This window comes from Salmo trutta, chromosome 15 (assembly GCF_901001165.1).
Source record: "Salmo trutta chromosome 15, fSalTru1.1, whole genome shotgun sequence".
Lineage (NCBI taxonomy): Eukaryota > Metazoa > Chordata > Actinopteri > Salmoniformes > Salmonidae > Salmo > Salmo trutta.
The window spans coordinates 45,090,777-45,112,181 of record NC_042971.1 but is presented as its reverse complement, the minus strand read 5'-3'; the positions used below and the strand labels follow the sequence as shown (position 1 = coordinate 45,112,181).

Sequence of the window (21,405 nt, the reverse complement as noted above, 5' to 3'; positions counted from 1 at the left end):
AGAACCAATTGTGCTACACACCCTGCATCCCTCTCTCCACTGGGATGCTAATAGAACTGGTGCAGTGAGACTCTGGTAGGGTATTTTAAGGATATTTGAGTTGAAGAGTGTAAGGCAGGCAAAACTCAGCGTTCTGATTTTGCCTTTGTTTGTTTGTACATAAGCACAGTGTGTCAGTGGTGATGCTATGATGTTTCCACATCTGTGACTGTGCATAAGACAATGTGAACATTGTATTACTATAAAAACCTTCAAACCCAAGATGATGCCCGGTTTATTTCCTTTACCTAAGCCCCTTGCCATCACCTGCCATGGTGACTGAGCCCCACTCTCCTCATCCGTTCCTGCTGGACTTTTGTACCCAACACCATATGTCATTCATTTCTGATTTTCATTTATTTTTCTTTCCCTCTCCTCTCCTCCTCTCCTCCGCTCCTCTCGGTCTTGTGTTTTGTCCTCACCCATCCACACCATTGTTCTTTCACCAGATCGCCCTGTTGGTAAGTAAGACCTGATCCCATTCTGCATGTATTACTCTCTCTCTCTCTCTCTCTCTCTCTCTCTCTCTCTCTCTGTCTCTCTCTCTCTCTCTCTCTCTCTCTCTGTAACACAACGATACACACATGCACACACACACGCAAAGGCACATGCTTAAAAGGGCTCAGTAAATGTTCCTACACTTGTATACAGTGAGGGAAAAAAGTATTTGTGCGTTTGCCCACTGACAAAGAAATGATCAGTCTATAATTTTAATGGTAGGTTTATTTAAACAGTGAGAGACAGAATAACAACAAAAATCCAGAAAAACGCATGTCAAAAATGTTATAAAATTATTTGCATTTTAATGAGGGAAATAAGTATTTGACCCCTCTGCAAAACATGACTTAGTACTTGGTGGCAAAACCCTTGTTGGCAATCACAGAGGTCAGACGTTTCTTGTAGTTGGCCACCAGGTTTGCACACATCTCAGGAGGGATTTTGTGCCACTCCTCTTTACAGATTTTCTCCAAGTCATTAAGGTTTCGAGGCTGACGTTTGGCAACTTGAACCTTCAGCTGCCTCCACAGATTTTCTATGGGATTAAGGTCTGGAGACTGGCTGGGCCACTCCAGGACCTTAATGTGCTTCTTCTTGAGCCACTCCTTTGTTGCCTTGGCCGTGTGTTTTGGGTCATTGTCATGCTGGAATACCCATCCACGACCCATTTTCAATGCCCTGGCTGAAGGAAGGAGGTTCTCACCCAAGATTTGACGGTACATGGCCCCGTCCATCGTCCCTTTGATGCGGTGAAGTTGTCCTGTCCCCTTAGCAGAAAAACACCCCCAAAGCATTATGTTTCCACCTCCATGTTTGACGGTGGGGATGGTGTTCTTGGGGTCATAGGCAGCATTCCTCCTCCTCCAAACACGGCGAGTTGAGTTGATACCAAAGAGCTCCATTTTGGTCTCATCTGACCACAACACTTTCACCCAGTTGTCCTCTGAATCATTCAGATGTTCATTGGCAAACTTCAGACGGGCATGTATATGTGCTTTCCTGAGCAGGGGGACCTTGCGGGCGCTGCAGGATTTCAGTCCTTCACGTCTTAGTGTGTTACTAATTGTTTTCTTGGTGACTATGGTTCCAACTGCCTTGAGATCATTGACAAGATCCTTCCGTGTAGTTCTGGGCTGATTCCTCATCGTTCCCATGATCATTGCAACTCCACGAGGTGAGATCTTGCATGGAGCCTCAGGCCGAGGGAGATTGACAGTTCTTTTGTGTTTCTTCCATTTTGAATAATCACACCAACTGTTGTCACCTTCTCACCAAGCTGCTTGGCGATGGTCTTGTAGCCCATTTCAGCCTTGTGTAGGTCTACAATCTTGTCCCTGACATCTTTGGAGAGCTCTTTGGTCTTGGCCATGGTGGAGAGTTTGGAATCTGATTGATTGATTGCTTCTGTGGACAGGTGTCTCTTATACAGGTAACAAGCTGAGATTAGGAGCACTCCCTTTAAGAGTGTGCTTCTAATCTCAGCTCGTTACCTGTATAAAAGACACCTGGGAGCCAGAAATGTTTCTGACTGAGAGGGGGTCAAAAAAAAAATTCTCATTAAAATGCAAATCAATTTATAACATTTTTGACATGCGTTTTTCTGGATTTTTTGTTGTTGTTATTCTGTCTCTCACTGTTCAAATAAACCTACCATTATAAACCTACCATTATAGACTGATCATTTCTTTGTCAGTGGGCAAACGTACAAAATCAGCAGGGGATCAAATACTTCTTTCCCTCACTGTACATACACACCCATAAACACAAAACACACATTCACACCTGATTATTTAACATACAGTACTAATGCACATTTTGTTCCTTAGTTTGAATCACCCAACCCTGCCCTCCTTTTAGTTGTGTGTTGTAAAGTTAGTTGAAAACCCTTTGTTTCTCCAACCGTATCAAGACATAGTAGTTGATATGCAGTAGTTCTGATGTAGAGACTAGAAGGGGAGAATGTGTGTTAAAGCAGCCGTGCTCATGAGTTGGTCTCATTCATGCAGGTTTGCGGTCAGCTGGATCTATGGCTTGTGTGGTCTGTTAGCTGTAGTAATTGCTCTTAAGAGAGACTACTAGACAATCACCTGTTGCATGTTCCCTGCAGCCTGTAGCTGAAACCTGTAGCGCTCCTTCCTTAGTTTGTATACATGAACATAATTTTCTCTAAATGTGTTCCTGCTGTGCTGTGGTGACAGTTTCACATCTCTGACCTTTGACCTTCAGAGGCTCCCCTGTTTGTGGTGCGACCCCGGGACCAGATCGTGGCTGAAGGGCGCACAGCCACCTTCCCCTGTGAGACCAAGGGCAACCCCCAACCCACTGTGTTTTGGCAACGAGAGGGCAGCCAGGTAAGAAACACTTGTTTGAATAACGTGTGTTGAATGTCTGTGTGCTTTTATACATGAGAGTTCCCCTTAGTGTGTTGGCCTCCTCCAATGCACATAAACAAAAATAACCTTTTACTTGTTTACCTAATTGAGACATGAAGGTTGGGTCCTGATTGGACAGTGGATAGAGCCGTGGAGCGAGAGAGAGCATTCCGGATTCCCGAGCCCGGTGACAGTTACATAATGAAGTGGTCATCAATCATCAGTCCACTCTGCAGGGCTCTGACCAGAAATTTATTTCTCAAGAAATTACAATCATTTGCTGCATTAGTTGTTAGGCATAATGGGATCAGGCTAATGTCCTTCCCTTCCCATCCGTTTGTCTGCTCTCAGGTAGCAGAATGGGAAAAAAATCGGATTGAAGCGAAAGAGGTAGAGACTTCAAGGCTATGTGTGGGCGGCCGTGAGGACTCACTTCAAGACCCGTAGTGCAGGGCATCATCACTGGCAGGGCTGACTGCGTCTCACACACAGTGTAAATTACTGACCACTCCGAGCAGATAGAGGACCCCAAACCCTTACTACTGAATTACACACACATTTGTAGGATAAGTGAGTGAATAGGAGGACTAAGGACATAACATCCTAGTCAGTAATGAACACACACTGAGAATGGAAATGGAGTAAAATAGAGCAAGGCTTCAGATGATTGGTTTGACCTGTTGGTGCTTTTTAGTTAATGCAGTCTGCTCTTGCCTTGTGCATAGGACTATACTGTTATATAACATTGTATTGCCAAGGTTGTCACTGACAGCAATTATGACTCATAACTGCACAGTACAGTTATGATTTATTATTCACTCATACTATTAACGGCAACATTTAGGCCTACATTGAATCTCGCCATGTTTTCTATGGAGCACAGGACTAAACAACATGCTGTTTTTCATAATGAATCTATGTTATCTCACCAGGATCTGCTGTTCCCCAGCCAGCCAGCGCAGGGAGACAGCCGTGTGTCAGTGGCAGTGAGTGGAGAGCTGACCATCTCCTCCGTACAGCGCTCTGATGCAGGCTACTACACCTGCCAGGCCCTCACTGTGGCCGGCAGCATACTGGCCAAGGCTCAGCTAGAGGTGGCAGACGGTGAGAGTATATAGAGTATATACACACACACAGACACACACACACACACACACACACACACACACACACACACACACACACACACACACACACACACACACACACACACACACACACACACACACACACACACACACACACACACACACACACACACACACACACCACATACACTGGTAGATGTGGTCATATCAATGCGCACCTGCAGAGTTATCCTTGCCAACAGAATTGTGTACCTTGCCTGAGAACAATGCACAACTAAGTGCAAGCACACACACTTGCTTGACCACATGCACTGAAGGTGCATAAAATGCATCAGAGGCTGACTGTTTAATGCTTGGCACTAGTCTTGGCTGAGATGTGCTGAAAGCTGTAAGAGCTAATCGGTCAAATGCCTTCATCCACTTCATTAGCATGTCACTGTGGGAAGTTACACCCGAGACAGGCCATGAAAGGCCTACAAAGAGAGAAACTGTTCAAATGAAAACTCTCTCCCTGATGGAGAGTCACATGTACACCTCTCTCCTCCTCTCAAAGAGCATCATTATCTTAAGTGCTGAGCTAGTGCCAGTTAGGAGCTGTTTACGCCTCTCTCGCTCTCTCTTTCTCTCTCTCGCTCTCTATCTCTGTCTCCAGCTCTCTCTCTCTTTCTCATTCATTTCCTGGATTCCTCTCACACACATTATTGAATTTACATCTGCTAAAGGTTTTTTTGGAAAGAGAACATACCTTGCCATGCGAGTTGGAAAATATGTAAATAGTGTTGCTGTATACAGTACAGGGAATTGAAGGAATTGATCAAGTGATTGAGTGTGAAAAATGCAACAAGAGCTCACGGTTTTACCAATTTGACTTCAGATTCAGACACACATTTTTAAATTGCTCCAATGGTCAAATTTTGAAGTGTTTTTGACACCCAGGGTTGCTCCTAATGCTCAAATCAAGTAAATCAAATCAAATTGTATTTGTCACATCTGCCGAATACAACGGGTAGACATAACCGTGAAATGCTTGCTTACGAGCCTAGTGATACAGAATTAAAAAATAATAGTAAAAATAAAAATAGTAAGACAAGAGGAATAAAATATACAAAAATGAAGCTATATACAGGGAGTACCAGTACCAGATCAATGTGCAGGGAGGGGAATGAGGTATTTGAGGTAGATATGTACATGAAGACAGGGTAAAGTGATTAGGCATTAAGATAGATAATAATAAGACTAAAATAAAGGACAGAGTAGCAACAGCATATGATGAGTATGTCAAATCAAATGAAATTGTATTTGTCACATGCGCTGAATACGACAAGTTTAGACCTTACTTTGAAATGCTTACTTACAAGCCCTTAACCAACAATGCAGTTTTAAGAAAAACAAGAATTAAGAATAAATATTTACTAAATAAACTAAAGTAAAAAATAAAAGAGCAACAATAAAATAACAATAACGAGGGGGTACAGGTTAGTCAAGGTAATTGAGGTAATTTGTACATGTAAGTAGGGGTAAAGTGACTATGCATAGATAATAGATAATAAACAGCAAGTAGCAGCAGCGTAAAAAAAAAGGCGGGGTTGGGGGTCAATGCAAATAGTCCAGGTAGCCATTTAATTAGCTATTTAGCAGTCTTATGGCTTGGGGGTAGAAGCTGTTCAGAAGCCTTTTGGACCTAGACTTGGCGCTCCGGTACCTGATTGCCATGCCGTAGCAGAGAGAACAGTCTATGACTAGGGTGGCTCGAGTCTTTGGCAATTTTTAGGGCCTTCCTCTGACACCGCCTGGTATAGAAGTCCTGGATGGCAGGAAGCTTGGCCCCAGTGATGTACTGGGCCATACTGGAGGCCAAGCAGTTGTCATACCAGGTGGTGATGCAACCAGTCAGGAGGTTCTCGATGGTGCAGCTGTAGAACTTTTTGAGGATCTGAGGACCTATGCCAAATCTTTTCAGTCTCCTGAGGGGGAATAGGTGTTGTTGTGCCCTCTTCACGACTGTCTTGGTGTGTTTGGACCACGATAGTTTGTTGGTGATGTGGACACGAAGGAACTTGAAGCTCTCAACCTGCTCCAGTACAGCCCTGTCGATGAGAATGAGGGCATGCTCTTCCCTCCTTTTCCTGTAGTCCACGATCATCTCCTTTGTCATGATCACATTGTGGGAGAGGTTGTTGTGTGTGTGTGTTGTGTGTTTGTGTTGTGTCGGTATGCATTTGTGTGTTATGTGAGTGTGTGCGTATGTACAGTAGTGTATGTGAATGTGTGTGGGTTTTGTGTGAGTGGGTCAGTATGGTATATATGTGAGTGTGTATATAGTGTGTATATTTTGTCTTGTGAGTGTGCATAGAGTCAGTGCAAGACAGGGTCAGTAACCATTAAAACTTCTTCGGGCTAGGGGCAATATTTTCACGTACGGATGAAAATCATGCCCAAAGTAAACTGCCTGCTACTCGGCCCAGAAGCTAGGATATGCTTATAATTAGATTTGGATATAAAACACTCTGAAGTTTCTAAAACTGTTAGAATAATGTCTGTGAGTATAACAGAACTGATTTGGCAGGCGAAACCCCGAGCACAATCCATCCAGGGAAAAAATCTTTTGAGGTCATTGTGTTTTCCAATGGATTTCTATGGGAGACCTGATTTATTAGGGCCTAGATTGCAGTTCCTATGGCTTCCACTAGATGTCAACAGTCTTTAGAAATTGTTTGATGTTTTTCTTTTGAGAAATGAAGAAGTAGTGCTATTCTTTGTACATGTCACTCTGAAGGGCTTTAGTCTTTTGTTGTGCGTGAACAGGAGCGCACTCCGTGTTATTTTTCTTCGGTATTGGAAACAGATTATCATGTCTTAAATTTGATCGTTTATTTACATTTTAGGATACCTGAGGTTGGATTAGGAACGTTGTTTGAAATGTTTGGACCAAGTTTACAGGTAACTTATTAGATACTTTGTTGTCATGTTGGAACCGGTGTATTTCTGAATCAAACGCGCCAAATAAATGGACATTTTGGGGATATAAAGAAGGAATTTATCGAACAAAACGACCATTCATTGTATCACTGAGACATTTGAGATTGCAAAAAAAAGAAGATCTTCAAAGGTAAGTGTCATGACTTCCGCCGAAGTCGGTCCCTCTCCTTGTTCGGGCGGCGTTCGGAGGTCGATGTTGCCGGCCTTCTAGCCACCGCTGATCCACTTTTAATTTTCCATTTGTTTTGTCTTAGTCTTACACACTTGGTTTCACCCACCCAATTACCTGTTTATTATTTAACCCTCTGTTCCCCATGTTTGTTTGTGAGTGATTGTTTGTTGTATTGTGGTCCGTATTGTGGGCTTGGTAATTCTCTTGTATTTTGATGACTTTGAGTAAAGTTACTTTTATTTACTCATCTCTGCTGTCCTGCGCCTGACTCCTCTGCACCAGTGTCACGTCCTGACCCTGGTATGAGGTCATTTTTCCCTTGTAGTTTGGTCAGGGCGTGACAGGGGGGTGTTTTGTCTATGTGTTTTGGGTTTTCTGTTTTCTATGTGGGTTGTCTAGATTTTCATTCTATGTTGTCATTTTCTATGTTGTGGCCAGGTATGGTTTCCAATCAGAGGCAGCTGTCTATCGTTGTCTCTGATTGGAAGCCATACTTAGGCAGCCTGTTTTTGGTGGGGTTTTGTGGGTGGTTGTTTCCGTTTAGTCTAGAGTACCTGACGGGACTGTTGTTGGTCGTTTTATTGTTTTGTTGTTGAAGTGTTTTCATTAAAAATCAAAGAATGAACACTGTACACGCTGCACCTTGGTCTCCATTCAATGACCCCTATGACAACCAGCTACACATAGATCCTTACAGTAAGGCATTTATTATATGGCTATTTCTGACTTTTGTGTCACCTGCCTGGTTGAAAAATGATTTTCATGTGTTTGTATGCGGGACGCTGTCCTCATATAATCGCATGGTGTGCTTTCACCATAAAGCCTTTTTGAAATCTGACATAGCTGCTGGATTAACAAGAAGTTAAGCTTTATTTTGATGTTTTACACTTATATTTTTGTCAATGTTGAATATTTATATTTCTGTACTTTGAATTTGGCGCTCTGCAATTTCACTGGATGTTGTCAAATCAATCCCGCTAACGGGATTGGAGCGGGATTCGCGCTTAAGGGATCCCTAAGAGGTTTTAACTAACTATTTAGCAGTCTTATGTTTGCCTGATATAGAGGTGCTGGATGGCAGGGACCTCGGTACTGGGCTGTCCGTACCATCCTCTGTAGTGCTTTGCGGTCGAGGGTGGTGCATTTGCCATATCAAGCGGTGATGCAGCCAGTCAAGATGCTCTTGATGGTGCAGCTGTAGAACTTTTTCCTCAGCATAGTCCCGTTGCTCCAAACTAGGGCTGTGCGGTCACAAAATTTCGTCAGCCGGTGGTTGTCAAGCAAATAACTGTCGATCTCACGGTAATAAACACATTTAGCATCTCCTAGTTTCCACACATAGCCTACAAGCTACAGATGCAGACCTTTGGAACATCTACATTTTAAAAAGGCTAATAAATCCATGTAATATAGCTAACACATTCACAATAAATTCCTTATTTATTTTAGACAGGTTTAAAGAAATAGGATATAAAGAAAATGTAATCTATTTTAGAAGAACAGAATAGCATACTCTGAGTTGTCTTTATGTTATGTCACACCCTGACCGTAGAGATCCTTAGTATTCTCTATGTTTGGTTAGGTCAGGGTGTGACTCGGGTGGGAAAGTCTATGTTTTCTGTTTCTTTGTTTGTGGGCCGAGTGTGGTTCCCAATCAGAGGCAGCTGTCTATCGTTGTCTCTGATTGGGAATCATACTTAGGCAGCCTGTTTTCCACCTGTGTTTGTGGGAGGTTATTTTCTGTTTAGTGTCTGTGCCTGACGGAACGGTTTGCTTTCGTTTTGTTGCTTTTGCTTATTCTTGTTTGAGTGTTTCTTGAAATAAAGTATCATGAACACTTACCACGCTGCGCCTTGGTCCACTTCTCCTTCTAACGACGAGTGTTACATGTTAGGTCCTAATCTGGCTATGCCATATGGCTGTAGGCTACACTAGTTCATTTAGCAGACAAGATTTGGTTAGAATTCCATGGCATTATTTTATATTGTTTTATAGTATGAAGAATACAATTGAATAAAGCTGAATAAAATAGAAATGATATTTTCTCCAAACCATAGCAAAGAAATAGGTACTCCTATATGTTTAATTTAGAGTTATTAATGTAACTTTAGGCTGCATGATACGACTCTAATGATGATTTGAAAGAAGTCGCTTGAAAAGCATGAGCTCTGCTTTGTTTTTTTGCGCAGGCTGTACACACTTCATCAGTCTCACATTCACAATTTGACAAGCACTTGATAATGCCTCAAATTTCACGACGGCATCCCCTTTGTGTGGCCATAATGCACCCTAAAAAAAGTAAATGACTTTTACGGCCAGTGGCCGTTGTTCCCTTCTCCCTGAGTGCTAAGTGCCCCGAATCACTTCTCACTCACATGGCTCTCCATCACGTGATCGGGTCTTTCTCACAGGCTACAAGTGAAGACAGACACATCAGGGATGCGACTGCGTGCGTGCTTATCCAATTCTGAGGCGCATATTGAAGATATTGGAAGAACTGTCCACATTTACTTTTCGTCAGCCAACAAGATGAGTTGACCTAACAAACAGCAAAAGCTCTAGTCTATGTCAATCTACTATCCCCCATTGTACTAAAGTTTACCTATTCTATTCTGTGCCAGAAATAAATATTCTAAACATAGTCTGGTACAGTTGTGGGATGCAATAGATCCTAAATTAATGCAACCACTAGCATAAAAAAAATGTTTTTATTCAATGTGGCTGACGCAGATCAGAACATTTAGCTTGACATCTCGTTAACTATTAAGCTATTTCTTCACATTATAAGCCCAGCAAAGCACACATGGCAGTAGGTTATAAGCGTGAATGTTCCATTAGCGGGAAAACACCATTATCAAAAGTGAGATTATGCATGTAATGCTTTGATTATAAAGGTGCATTTTTATGGTGAAAAGTATCTTCCCCAAACTTGAAACTCACGCGTTACTTATGTATGCCAGTTATGCTCTAAACTCATTGTAAAGCGGATTCATGTGCTTAATTTTAAGAAGTTATTTGGCCACTTCAGTTGTGATGCAAATCTTATCAAAACATATAGGCCCAGTGGTGGAAAAAGTACCCAATTGTCATACTTGAGTAAAAGTAAAGATACCTTATTAGAAAATGACTCAAGTAAAAGTGAGTCAACCAGTAAAACACTGCTTGAGTAAAAGTCTGAAAGTATTTGGTTTTAAATATACTTAAGTATCAAAAGTGAATGTAATTGCCAAAATATACTTAAGTATCAAAAGTAAAAGTATAAATCATTTCACAGTCCTTATGTTAAACAAACCAGAAGGCACTATTTTCTAGTTTTATATTTATTTACGGATAGCCAGGGGCACACTCCAACACTCAGACATAATTTACAAACCATGCATTTGTGTTTGGGAAGTCTGACAGATCAGAAGTAGTAAGGATGAACAGGGATGTTCCCTTGATAAGTGTATGAATTGGACAATTTTTCTGTCCTGCTAAGCATTCAAAATGTAACGAGAACTTTTGGGTGTCAAGGAAAATGTATGGAGTAAAAAGTACATTATTTTCTTTAGGAATGTAGTGAAGTAAAAATAGTCAAACATTTAAATAGTAAAGTAAAGTAGAGATACCCCAAAAACTACTTCAGTAGTACTTTAAAGTATTTTTACATAAGTACTTTACATCACAGTATAGGCCTATGGGATAGGCTACATGAGGTGTGCGACTATGATTTGAAGAAGTAGCAAAAAAAAGGCATTGTTTCTTGCCTTACGCTGGGCATCATTCACAAGTGATAATATGTAATTCTCAAGTGATAATATGTAATTCACAAGTGATAGGCTAATATTGTCACCCATCAGACTATTCTTGATTTAATCTTTTCTTTACATATACTAAATCATTTCTGTGTGAAATTTGTTTTGATTTAGAATGGACCGTTATCATGCACCTGTCTCGAAACAGGGGAAGGGGAAAAAATAAATGTAATCTATGCACTTAAATAGCGAATGGAGGATGCTTTTCCCGTGGTTCATTTTCAGGCCAGCCAGGTAGGCTATACTCCTGTTGTGAAGATAAGCAATGTGCTTAGTATTAGGAAATTTGAGAAATAAATACAGTAGGGCTAGCCTATAGAAAGCTGATGGGATCCTCTTTTTAATAGAGACCATCACTGTTTTCTCACGCAATTGCATCGCCTATAGATAGTAACATGAGCTCATGGGCTCTCATGAAGTGTTTGATTCAATTTTTGATTACATTTGCATTGATGTCAGCGTGATTACAGGGGCAATAGAGTGCTGAGTACAAGGCAGTACCAGGCAGTTAGCAAGTTAGCAAGTTTGGTAGGCTACTAATGACCATCAGCAGCATCAGAGCTTGGAGAAGCCTAATTACCATGACTAAACAGTGACGTGGAATTTGACTGCCTTCATGACTCGTGTCCGCCGGTGTGGCGGTAATATGGTCACCGAAACAGCCCTACTTCAAACCTCACATTTTTTTAAATTAAGGGTTAAGGTTTTGGATAGAGTTAAAACATTAAAGCTGCAATGTGTAACGTTTTGGGCGACTTGACAAAATTCACTTAGAAAAGTGAGTTATAGATATGTAATTCTCATTGAAAGGAGGTCTAAGAAGCGGTAGATATGATTTTTGTGCACTATTTCTATGCTTCCTGTTTTTAAGTTTAATTTTTGCATCTTTTACTTTCGGTTTTGTACACCAGCTTCAAACATTTGAAAAGACAATATTTTTGGTTATGGAAAATATATTAACAGCGGTTTAGATAGTACAATGATCACCTACACTATACTTGCTTGTTTGTCACATAAACTGAAATTAGGCGAACTGTTAGAATTTTAGCAACCAGGAAATTGGTAGAGCAATTTCTGCATAGTGCATCTTTAAGTTTAGGCATTCATTCCGAATGGTTACGTTAAGGGTTAAGGTAAAAAATAAAGTCAAAATGTGTCTCTACAACTGAAATTGAACACGGGACCTTCGGAAACCGGGAGAGGCTATACGGACATGCCTAGTGCCCAAATGTATTACATATTTGGTGCAGCAAAAGTAGAGTGGAGACGAACAGATTCGGTTCAGTAAGTCATCCTATTGAGCCCTTCCCAGCTTGCTAGTTGATAGATGTTGCTAGAAAGATGTTGCTTGCCTGCCAAAGTTGGAACTTGGGAGCGTGCTTAGTATAGTTTTTATGTAGACGTTAATGCCGTAGTTGTAAGTTTTCGTTGAAAATCACTACAATAAATGTGCTTTAGCTTTCACCCTGGCCTGATAGTGGCTACACTATCTAGCTACTTCCTTTTCCTTACTGCGGCAAGCAGGATCGTAGGGACACTGTGCCATGTGTTGTTGTGTTACCAGCTTGCAGTGCAAACTCTCCCCATTGAGCAGTAGACTGTATCACTTTGACATCCACATGGTGACTACAGTAGTATCATATACCAATATTACAAGTTATTTCTCGTGTAGGATATTGTCCTACTTTAAATAAAATCAAGTGGGATGGAACAAATTGCCCAATTTAGCTACCGCCAGCGACATGTTATGCTGCTACCCGGTGGGAGGCAACTGCTGGCCAGTGGGAAGCAGCTCACGTCGGCAAGCACTAGCCTCTAAGCCCAACCATATTGCATTGCTCCGGGAGACCTGTTGCCCGGAGAAAAGATGCTAGCAAGCACCTCAATAGAACACTGTTGCACTGGTCATTTGCAACTTCTTGTCATTATGTTAGCTAATTGGCATGCCACGGTGACATCCAGATGTCGACCGCAATACGACAAATGATTTCTCCCTCGACCATCGAAATAAGCATCACTTTCTTTTACAAGTTTTAACTAGCGCCATACTGCTGTTGTTGCCAGCATAAACTAGTATGCTGGGAAGTTCTCATCAATACCACTGACTGAACCGAATCCATTCATCTACACCCCACTCTCAGCTGCGTGACATACGTCATCAATTTGGGCACCAGGCGTAACTATATATACTCTCCCATTCCACCGCCACTATCCACAACGTCTTAGCAAACCCAAGCCTACTTGATCATAATAGCGCTCACTGTTGCCTCTACTGGCTGGTTTCGAAGGCATTTACAGATGTCCTCAGGACATGGACAGGCGTACAATTTCTAAGTCAATCTTGAGCGATCTGGCTGGAAAAATAATGCAAGAAGAGGTAATCTTTTGTTATAGCATCTGATTACAGTTAAATAATATTTTTTGAGTCTAGCAATTGTTCAATATTATTCATACAATGCGGTGCTGACAATTATTACGTATACAGTGGGTATAGTATAAAAGTCTCAGCAGGAAAGTTAGCAGAGTAAAAGGATGTCTCACTATAAAGGCTGGTGTCTGATTGGTTTCTCTGCATTTCTGGTTTAGTGACTGTGTCCTCTGAGTCTGAAGGAGCTGTGATAGAATTTTAAAGCTCTAGAACCTGGTGCAAATACTCTGTCTGAGTTGAGACTAACAGCACTGATAAGCAGGGGAAGAAGAGACAATATTAAAAGATTGAACACCCCAGAAATGCAGTGGCTTGTTTCTTGTCGGGGGGGAGGGGGGGGGGGGGCTGTGAGGTGCAGCGGTGAGTCAGAGGAGGAAGAGAAGGAGGAAGAGAAGGAAGGAGGCAGGGTGTGAATGTGTTGTGAGGAAGGCAGGGTAATTAGCGCTGTAGGCGAGCCATCGTTATTCTACACCTTGTAAATAGAGCGCTATGGTGTGATATGGTGTCATTAGCACACACTATCAGAAACCTGCAAACGACCCCCAAAACAGGTACCCCCTATCACAACAGATACATCAAGAAGACCTTGCGTCTCCAATGATAAATGCATTAACGTTTATAGGGTCAAATTTGTAATTTAGTATAGCACTAATCTGTAATTCATAGTTTGTGTTTCATTGTTTTCATTGTGATTCCTTGTTTTTCTCCAGCCTCAAAGGACCGCCCCCCGCCCATCATCCGGCAGGGCCCGTCCAACCAGACGCAGGCTGTTGGGGGTGTGTCCCTGCTGAGGTGCCAGGCATCAGGGGACCCGGAGCCCACCGTTACCTGGCTGAAGGACGGCCTCAGTCTGCTGGGGAAGGACCTTCGCATGGCCCTGCTGGAGCCTGGCAGCCTGCAGATCCAAAGCTCCAGGGTGGGTTTATAGGACTGATGCTGTACAAACACAATACACACAGTCACAGCAGCAAGCCTCCACACTGTGTTCACTCATGATTGATTTGGCCATGAGTCTGCCTGCCATAGTGACTCCATCTTTTCTCTCTCTGCTTCTCTACTTTCATTGCCTTCTTTTCAATAAACTGCCCTTTCTTTACGGTTTCTCTCTATTCTCAAAGGCAGGTTGTTAAGGTTTGTGTGTGTGTGTTTGTCGCTCTGTGTGTGAGTGTGCACGTGTGTTTATGCGCTTGCCTCTCATATTGTTTGTGAGAGAGAGGAGAGAAATTCCCATCTGATGTCAGTTGGATGTAATTCAAATGGACAAGTGCAGGCAGGTTGTCTCTAAAGATGAATAGAGGGTATGATTTTTATAAGTCATTTAAAGCTGTCATTTAGAGCCATACGCCTAGGCAGCATTTAGAGATGCTCTAACCCAAGGACAGTGATTGGGAGGAATGCAACCATGTAAGGGACAGATCGAAATTGACAAATAACAATACATGTAAAAACACATCCCTCCCTACCTTGTAGGCTTACCCAGTATTGAATTTCTGAATTTCATTAAACATTTTGGTGTTTTGTACCAGATGTCTCTTTCCAATCATCAAATTGCCTCTGCACAGTTTGGATTGATTGATTGATTGATTGATTGTTTGATTGAAAGTTAAAAATATACATACAGTGCATTCGGAAAGTATTCAGACACCTTCACTTTTTCCACATTTTGTTACGTTACAGCCTTATTCTAAAATTGATTAAATGTTTATTTTCCTCATCATTCTAAACACAATACCGCACAATGACAAAGTAAAAACAGGTTTTTAGAAATTTTTGCAAATGTATTAAAATGAAAAACAGAAATACCTTATTTACATAAGTATTCAGACCCTTTGCTATGAGACTTGAAATTGAGCTCAGGTGCATCCTGTTTCCATTGATCATCCTTGAGATGTTTCTACAACTTTATTTATTTATTATAGTCTACCTGTGGTAAATTCAATTGATTGGACATGATTTGGAAAGGTACACACCTGTCTATATAAGGTCCCAGTTGACAGTGCATGTCAGAGCAAAAACCAAGCCATGAGGTCAAAGGACTTGTCCGTAGAGCCCCGAGACAAGATTGAGTCGAGGCACAGATCTGGGGAAGGGTACCAAAACATTTCTGCAGCATTGAACCATTGGCCTTCATCATTGTTAAATGGAAGAAGTTTGGAACCACCAAGACTCTTCTTAGAGCTGGCCGCCCGGCTAAACTGAGTAATCAGGGGAGAAGGGCCTTGGTCAGGGAGGTGACCAAGAACCCGATGGTCACTCTGACAGAGCTCTAGAGTTCCTCTGTGGAAATGGGAGAACCTTCCAGAAGGACAACCATCCCTGCAGCATTCTACCAATCAGGTCTTTATTGTAGAGTGGCCAGATGGAAGCCACTGCTCATTAAAAGGCACATGACAGCCCACTTGGAGTTTGCCAAAAGGACTCTCAGACTATGAGAATCAAGATTCTCTGGTCTGATGAAACCAAGATTGAACTCTTTGGCCTGAATGCCAAGTGTCACGTCTGGAGTAAACCTGGCACCATCCCTTTGTTGAAGCATGGTCGTGGCAGAATCATGCTGTGGGGATGTTTTTCAGTGGCAGGGACTGGGAGACTAGTCGGGATCAAGGGAAAGATGAACAGAACAAAGTACTGAGAGATCCATAATAATAACCTGCCACAGAGCGCTCAGGACCTCAGACTGGGGAGAAATTTCACGTTTTAACAGGACAAAAACCCTAAGCACACAGCCAAGACAACACAGGAGTGGCTTCGGGACAAGTCTCTGAAGGTCTTTGAGTGGCCCAGCCAGAGCCCGGACTTGATCCAGATCTAATATCTCTGGAGAAACCTGAAAATAGCTGTGCAGCGACGCTCAGCATCCAACCTGACAGAGCTTGACACACAAATACAGGTGTGCCAAGCTTATAGCGCCATACCACAGAAGACTCGAGGCTGTAATCGCTGCCAAAGGTGCTTCAACAAAGTACTGAGTAAGGAGTCTGAATACTTATGTAAGTGTGATATTTCTGTTTTTTATTTTTAATACATTTGCAAAACTTTGTAAAAACTTGTTTTTGCTTTGTCATTATGGGGTATTGTATGTAGATTGATGAGGGGAAAAAAATATTTCATCAATTTTAGAATAAGGCTGTAACGTAACAAATTGTGTAAAAAGTGAAGGGGTCTGAATACTTTCTGAATACAGAAATCATTTTTAAAGTGACTGTGATTGCACAATGAAGTCAGGGACTTATTTCCATTGTGGTCACTACATTTGCTGCAGCACATGCTGCAGAAATATAAGGACTGAATGCACACCTAATTTACACATCTCCATCTGGCTTTTGGGGGTCACCTTATTTTTTAACATGTATTGGATAACGGCACAATCATTTGGGCTTTTTTGGGCTTGGGCTCATAACATTTATTTAATGATGACTCATCAGCCTCAGGTAGCATCATACTTGAATTTTCATGCCGATCAAAGCTCTTATCAAATCCAGACATACATGTATTAATATGCTTTAGAATGGCACTTCCGGTTTGGGCAGGAAATACCGGATTACCCGGGAGGAAAGTGGTTATTCTCGAGGTGGAACATTTAGTAAAATACCGGGAAAATATTCAAACCTACTCTGTAGCTTCTTTTTTAGATGTTTGGGGCTGCTGGTGAACCATGATGTGCAGGCATAATCAAAGTGACACTGGACTAGCACACTTAACAGAGTCTTTAGTGTGTCTATAGGTTTCCATCTAATTGGCGACAGATTTTCATGTAAATCTTCGAAAATATGCATCAAAACAATATGCGTATTTCAGGGTTTCCTTTAGGAAAATGTGTCGCCTGACAACGTGACTGGGAAGATTTTAATTTACCGGACATCCATATTGTCACGTCCTGACCAGTAAAGGGGTTATTTGTTATTGTAATTTGGTCAGGATGTGGCAGGGGGTGTTTGTTTTATGTGTTTCGGGGTTTGTGGTTAATATCCCATGTTAGTATATTTCTATGTTCGTTCTAGTCTTTCTATTTCTATGTGTAGTTTATTGGGTTGACCTTCAATTGGAGGCATCTGTTCCTCGTTGCCTCTAATTGAAGGTCCTATTTAGTAGGGGTGTTTTTTCATGGGTTTTTGTGGGTAGTTGTTCCTTGTGTAGTTGTGTGCCGGTCTATGCGGAAGTGCGCACGATCTCGCCCATGCGCATGCACAGTCCGGTGCGAGCGATTCCAGCCCCTCGCAAGTGCCGTGTTAGAGTGGGCATACAGCCAGGTAGGAGTATGCCTGCGCAGTACATCTGGCCACCAGTACGTCTCCCAGAGTCGCCCTTCAGTCCGGAGCTCCCAGAGTCGCCCTTCAGTCCGGAGCTCCCAGAGTCGCCGTCCAGTCCGGAGCTCCCAGAGTCGCCCTCCAGTCCGGAGCTCCCAGAGTCGCCCTCCAGTCCGGAGCTCCCAGAGTCGCCCTCCAGTCCGGAGCTCCCAGAGTCGCCCTCCAGTCCGGAGCTCCCAGAGTCACCCTCCAGTCCGGAGCTCCCAGAGTCGCCCTCCAGTCCGAGGTCTCCAGCGACGCGCATCAGCCCGAGGTCTCCAGCGACGCGCATCAGCCCGAGGTCTCCAGCGACGCGCCTCAGCCCTGAGCCTTCAGCAGGGGTGGACAGGTTAGGTTGGGGACTAAGGCCGGAGCCTGAGCCACCTCCATAGTAGGTGGGTTGGGGAGGGGGGGTGTAGCTCAAGAACCGTCACCCTCCCTTCCCTCCCTTTAGTTTGGGATTATTTTTGTTTTGGGGTTTATTTTTGTGCTTATTTGTTTGAGGTGCATCCAGGGTCTGCACCTTTGGGGGGGGGGGGGGGGGGGGGTAGTGTCACGTCCTGACCAGTAAAGGGGTTATTTGTTATTGTAGTTTGGTCAGGACATGGCAGGGGGTGTTTTTTATATGTGTTTAGGGGTTTGTGGTTAATGTTCTATGTTATTATATTTCTATGTTCGTTCTAGTCTTTCTATTTCTATGTGTAGTTTATTGGGTTGACCTTCAATTGGAGGCAGCTGTTCCTCGTTGCCTCTAATTGAAGGTCCTATTTAGTAGGGGTATTTTTTCATGGGTTTTTGTGGGTAGTTGTTCCTTGTGTAGTTGTGTGCCTTACAGGACTGTTTCTCGTCGTTGTTTTCGTTTAAGTGTTTGTTTTGGGTTTCTTCATTAATAAAAGAAGATGAGTTTACACATTCCCGCTGCGCCTTGGTCTCATCAGTACGACGAACGTGACACATATGCATTCAGATCCGACTTGGCGGAACCAGAGCCATCAATAAATTAGGGTTATTGGCCAAATGAGCCACATTTACGTGTCCCTAAAAACAGCCTATATCAAATTACCAAAACATTATTCCTTATGTTTCGATGTGTAGCATATGCAAAAAAAATGTATTGGTTTTTAGGCTTCTTTCCTAAAAAAATAATTGTCCACCTCACAATTCAGCTGTCAGAGATTTGAGCACTAAATTCATCAGGGCATTGCATGCATAGGCCTATAGGCTTAGGTGTCCACTGTATGATATTAACATTACAAAATATATAGAGCCTATATAAGGAAGAGAAGCGTAGGCCTAGCCCCAGAGAGATAGAGAGACAGATATGCTGGTGGCATGCTACGACACTGACATGCATTTCTTTATGTCAGATGGCTAGATAGTACAGATTTACAGAAGGAGGCTAATTTGTTATTTTTCAATCAGAATATCTGGTATAAAGATAAGCATTGTATTATTAGATTATAGTAGTAACTGTGGTAGGCATGAAACATTCTTCCTCATCTCAAGTTCTACTGTTGGAGTCAGTTGGAGCGCCATTGCACACTGCCTTCATATCATATGTTTGCAGTGGCTAAAGCTTAATATCAGCCACACCAAACCTTCACAAAAGTTTATTATTAAGGTAATGTCAAAAGTAATTTAAGCCATTGTTTATAGGGAAAATACGAGCAGGCAAACACAGCATTAAAGTTGGAACTTAATTTGGTTTAAACCTTTACAGAAGTTTTGAACAGGCTATACTGCAGCAATTACCAACAAAGGCAAGTGCCTACCATACCCAACAAATGACAGAAAAAGTATAATGTTATTTATTTTAAAACAGGCCTACTATCTTAAGCACACAATTAAAAAGACAGATGTCATTTAAGCCAATGAAAATGCCTCAAAATATTTAAACAAAACAGGTTTTTCATATTTAAAGAACTGGGTTTGAATAATAAATAAGCTTACAAAAATAACAATGATATACAGTAATAATAAAAAAGATAAAACAAATTACTATAAAGTTCCAAAATGCTGCATTCTTCAGATCTTAGTCCACTACAATATTAAAACATACATTCCATTCATAAGCTTTTTCACTCTACTGTAGGCATACTATTTTTCCTCTTTTGTTTTACTTCGATGAAAAAGGCCTCCATCTTCACAATCAACAGTAGCCTAGGCCAAGGCTCCTCTGTTGCTCTCTCTCTCCTCAACAGCAGGCGTACGTGAGCGCAAGGCGTGAGAGAATGGTGCTGATGATCGAATTCGCAGTATAGGCTATGATAGACAGCCTCTCCTGGACAATTTGGCCTTCTACAATTTAATTTATTGGCTTAGAATTTTTTTAGCGGCGGAATGCAGGCAATTACCATCTACATAAGGGAAAACCTGGAGCATTTTCCCATCATAGTTGTGTTTCCATTCAATTGACTTGTTGCAGATAAAATCTGTGCGTAAATACGTAGTGCACATACAAAAATATATTTTGTGTTTAAATTGCTATGTACTGAATAAAAAATACAAGTTTAAAGGGTTTCCATTGCATTTTCAACTCTAGGCCAACTGATGGTTTTGTCACAAAAATGTTGCGTAGGTATAGTGAATGTGCCCACCGGTATTGGTACATCCGCTCTAGTCAACAGCTTGCAGATACAGTGCAGGTATAGCCTACTACATGATGAGATTATTATGGACAAAGTGTGAGATTATTTTTATTTGTCAAATGGCAGCCAAGCATCGATCATCATGTCACCAGAATAAGACCCTCAATATTTATTGAAAGGAGCATCAACCTTATCAATGTGCACTTTCACCACCCTGTGAAGTTCATCAGAACTTACTTCATCTGTAGCCTAATAAACTGCATGCTTTCCTATTATGTGTTGACATTTCTTGTCAGACTTGTAGGCTACTTTACTCGCATAAACAATTTGGATGGAAACCTGGTTAATGTCAAGCTATTTTGAGGATGCTGGAATTATATTTTGGATGAACGTGTGCATGCCTACAGGAAGCTTTTCAAGTAGCATAATCAGATGGCACATTGTGACTGGTTGTGCTTATATTAAAAAAGTTAAATTATAAATATTTAGGCTATATTGAAGCATTAGTTTCTAGGTGTGCAAGGAATAGCTGCATGGATTGGAGAGGAGGCAGAGAGTGTGTTGAACTTTCCTGAATAACTGGGCCTGCCGGGAGCATATGTGGCCACATTACAATAGGAAGACTTGGAAGAATGATGATCTGCAACAGATTGCGCATTCAGTATCAGAAGTAAAAATACAGCAAGACTGGCCTGCTACAGTGCGTTTATAGACCTTATAAACTGTCAAGAGTAGACCCAAACTGATCCAAATCGAATGAAACATTCAAATCACAGGGCTTTTGCACCAATATTCAATTGACATTTTCACTGCAGCCTAGAGTAGGCTAGAATGTTGTACTCACTAGAAAACAATAATGCAATTTTCCATTGCATTGTGGTGTGGTAGGCTAGACTAGGTAGGATCATTGCATTGTCCCTAAACAACATCAATAGGGGAATTGTTTTAGCTGTGTGTCTCATGTCTTCACTGTTCTTTCATGCACAAGGAGGCACCTGGCCTCTCTGCTGCCTATCAGCTACTCCTATTTGTTTTTGTCGATTCATATAAAAAGTATATGCAGCTTTGAATGCTTTTATGTGTGGTATGATTGCTAGTTAGCCTATTGCAGGTCTGGACAAACAATCCACCTACCACTATTGTCACTATGAATGGTGGATA

General features: G+C 41.9%; 1 protein-coding gene across 5 annotated transcripts in view; it reads left to right on the top strand.

The window, feature by feature from the left end:
- LOC115149138 (roundabout homolog 2) overlaps positions 1-21,405 on the top strand; it is a 232,842-nt gene that overhangs the window by 178,891 nt on the left and 32,546 nt on the right. For 3 of the 5 annotated variants that reach the window (XM_029691690.1, XM_029691687.1, XM_029691692.1), the window contains exons 7-10: positions 489-500; positions 2,764-2,888; positions 3,842-4,013; positions 14,081-14,286. In XM_029691690.1, the coding sequence (XP_029547550.1) occupies positions 489-500; positions 2,764-2,888; positions 3,842-4,013; positions 14,081-14,286 (515 nt within the window). The remainder of the gene's footprint in view (positions 1-488; positions 501-2,763; positions 2,889-3,841; positions 4,014-14,080; positions 14,287-21,405) is intronic. The other 2 variants (XM_029691691.1, XM_029691689.1) reach the window with 1 other exon arrangement.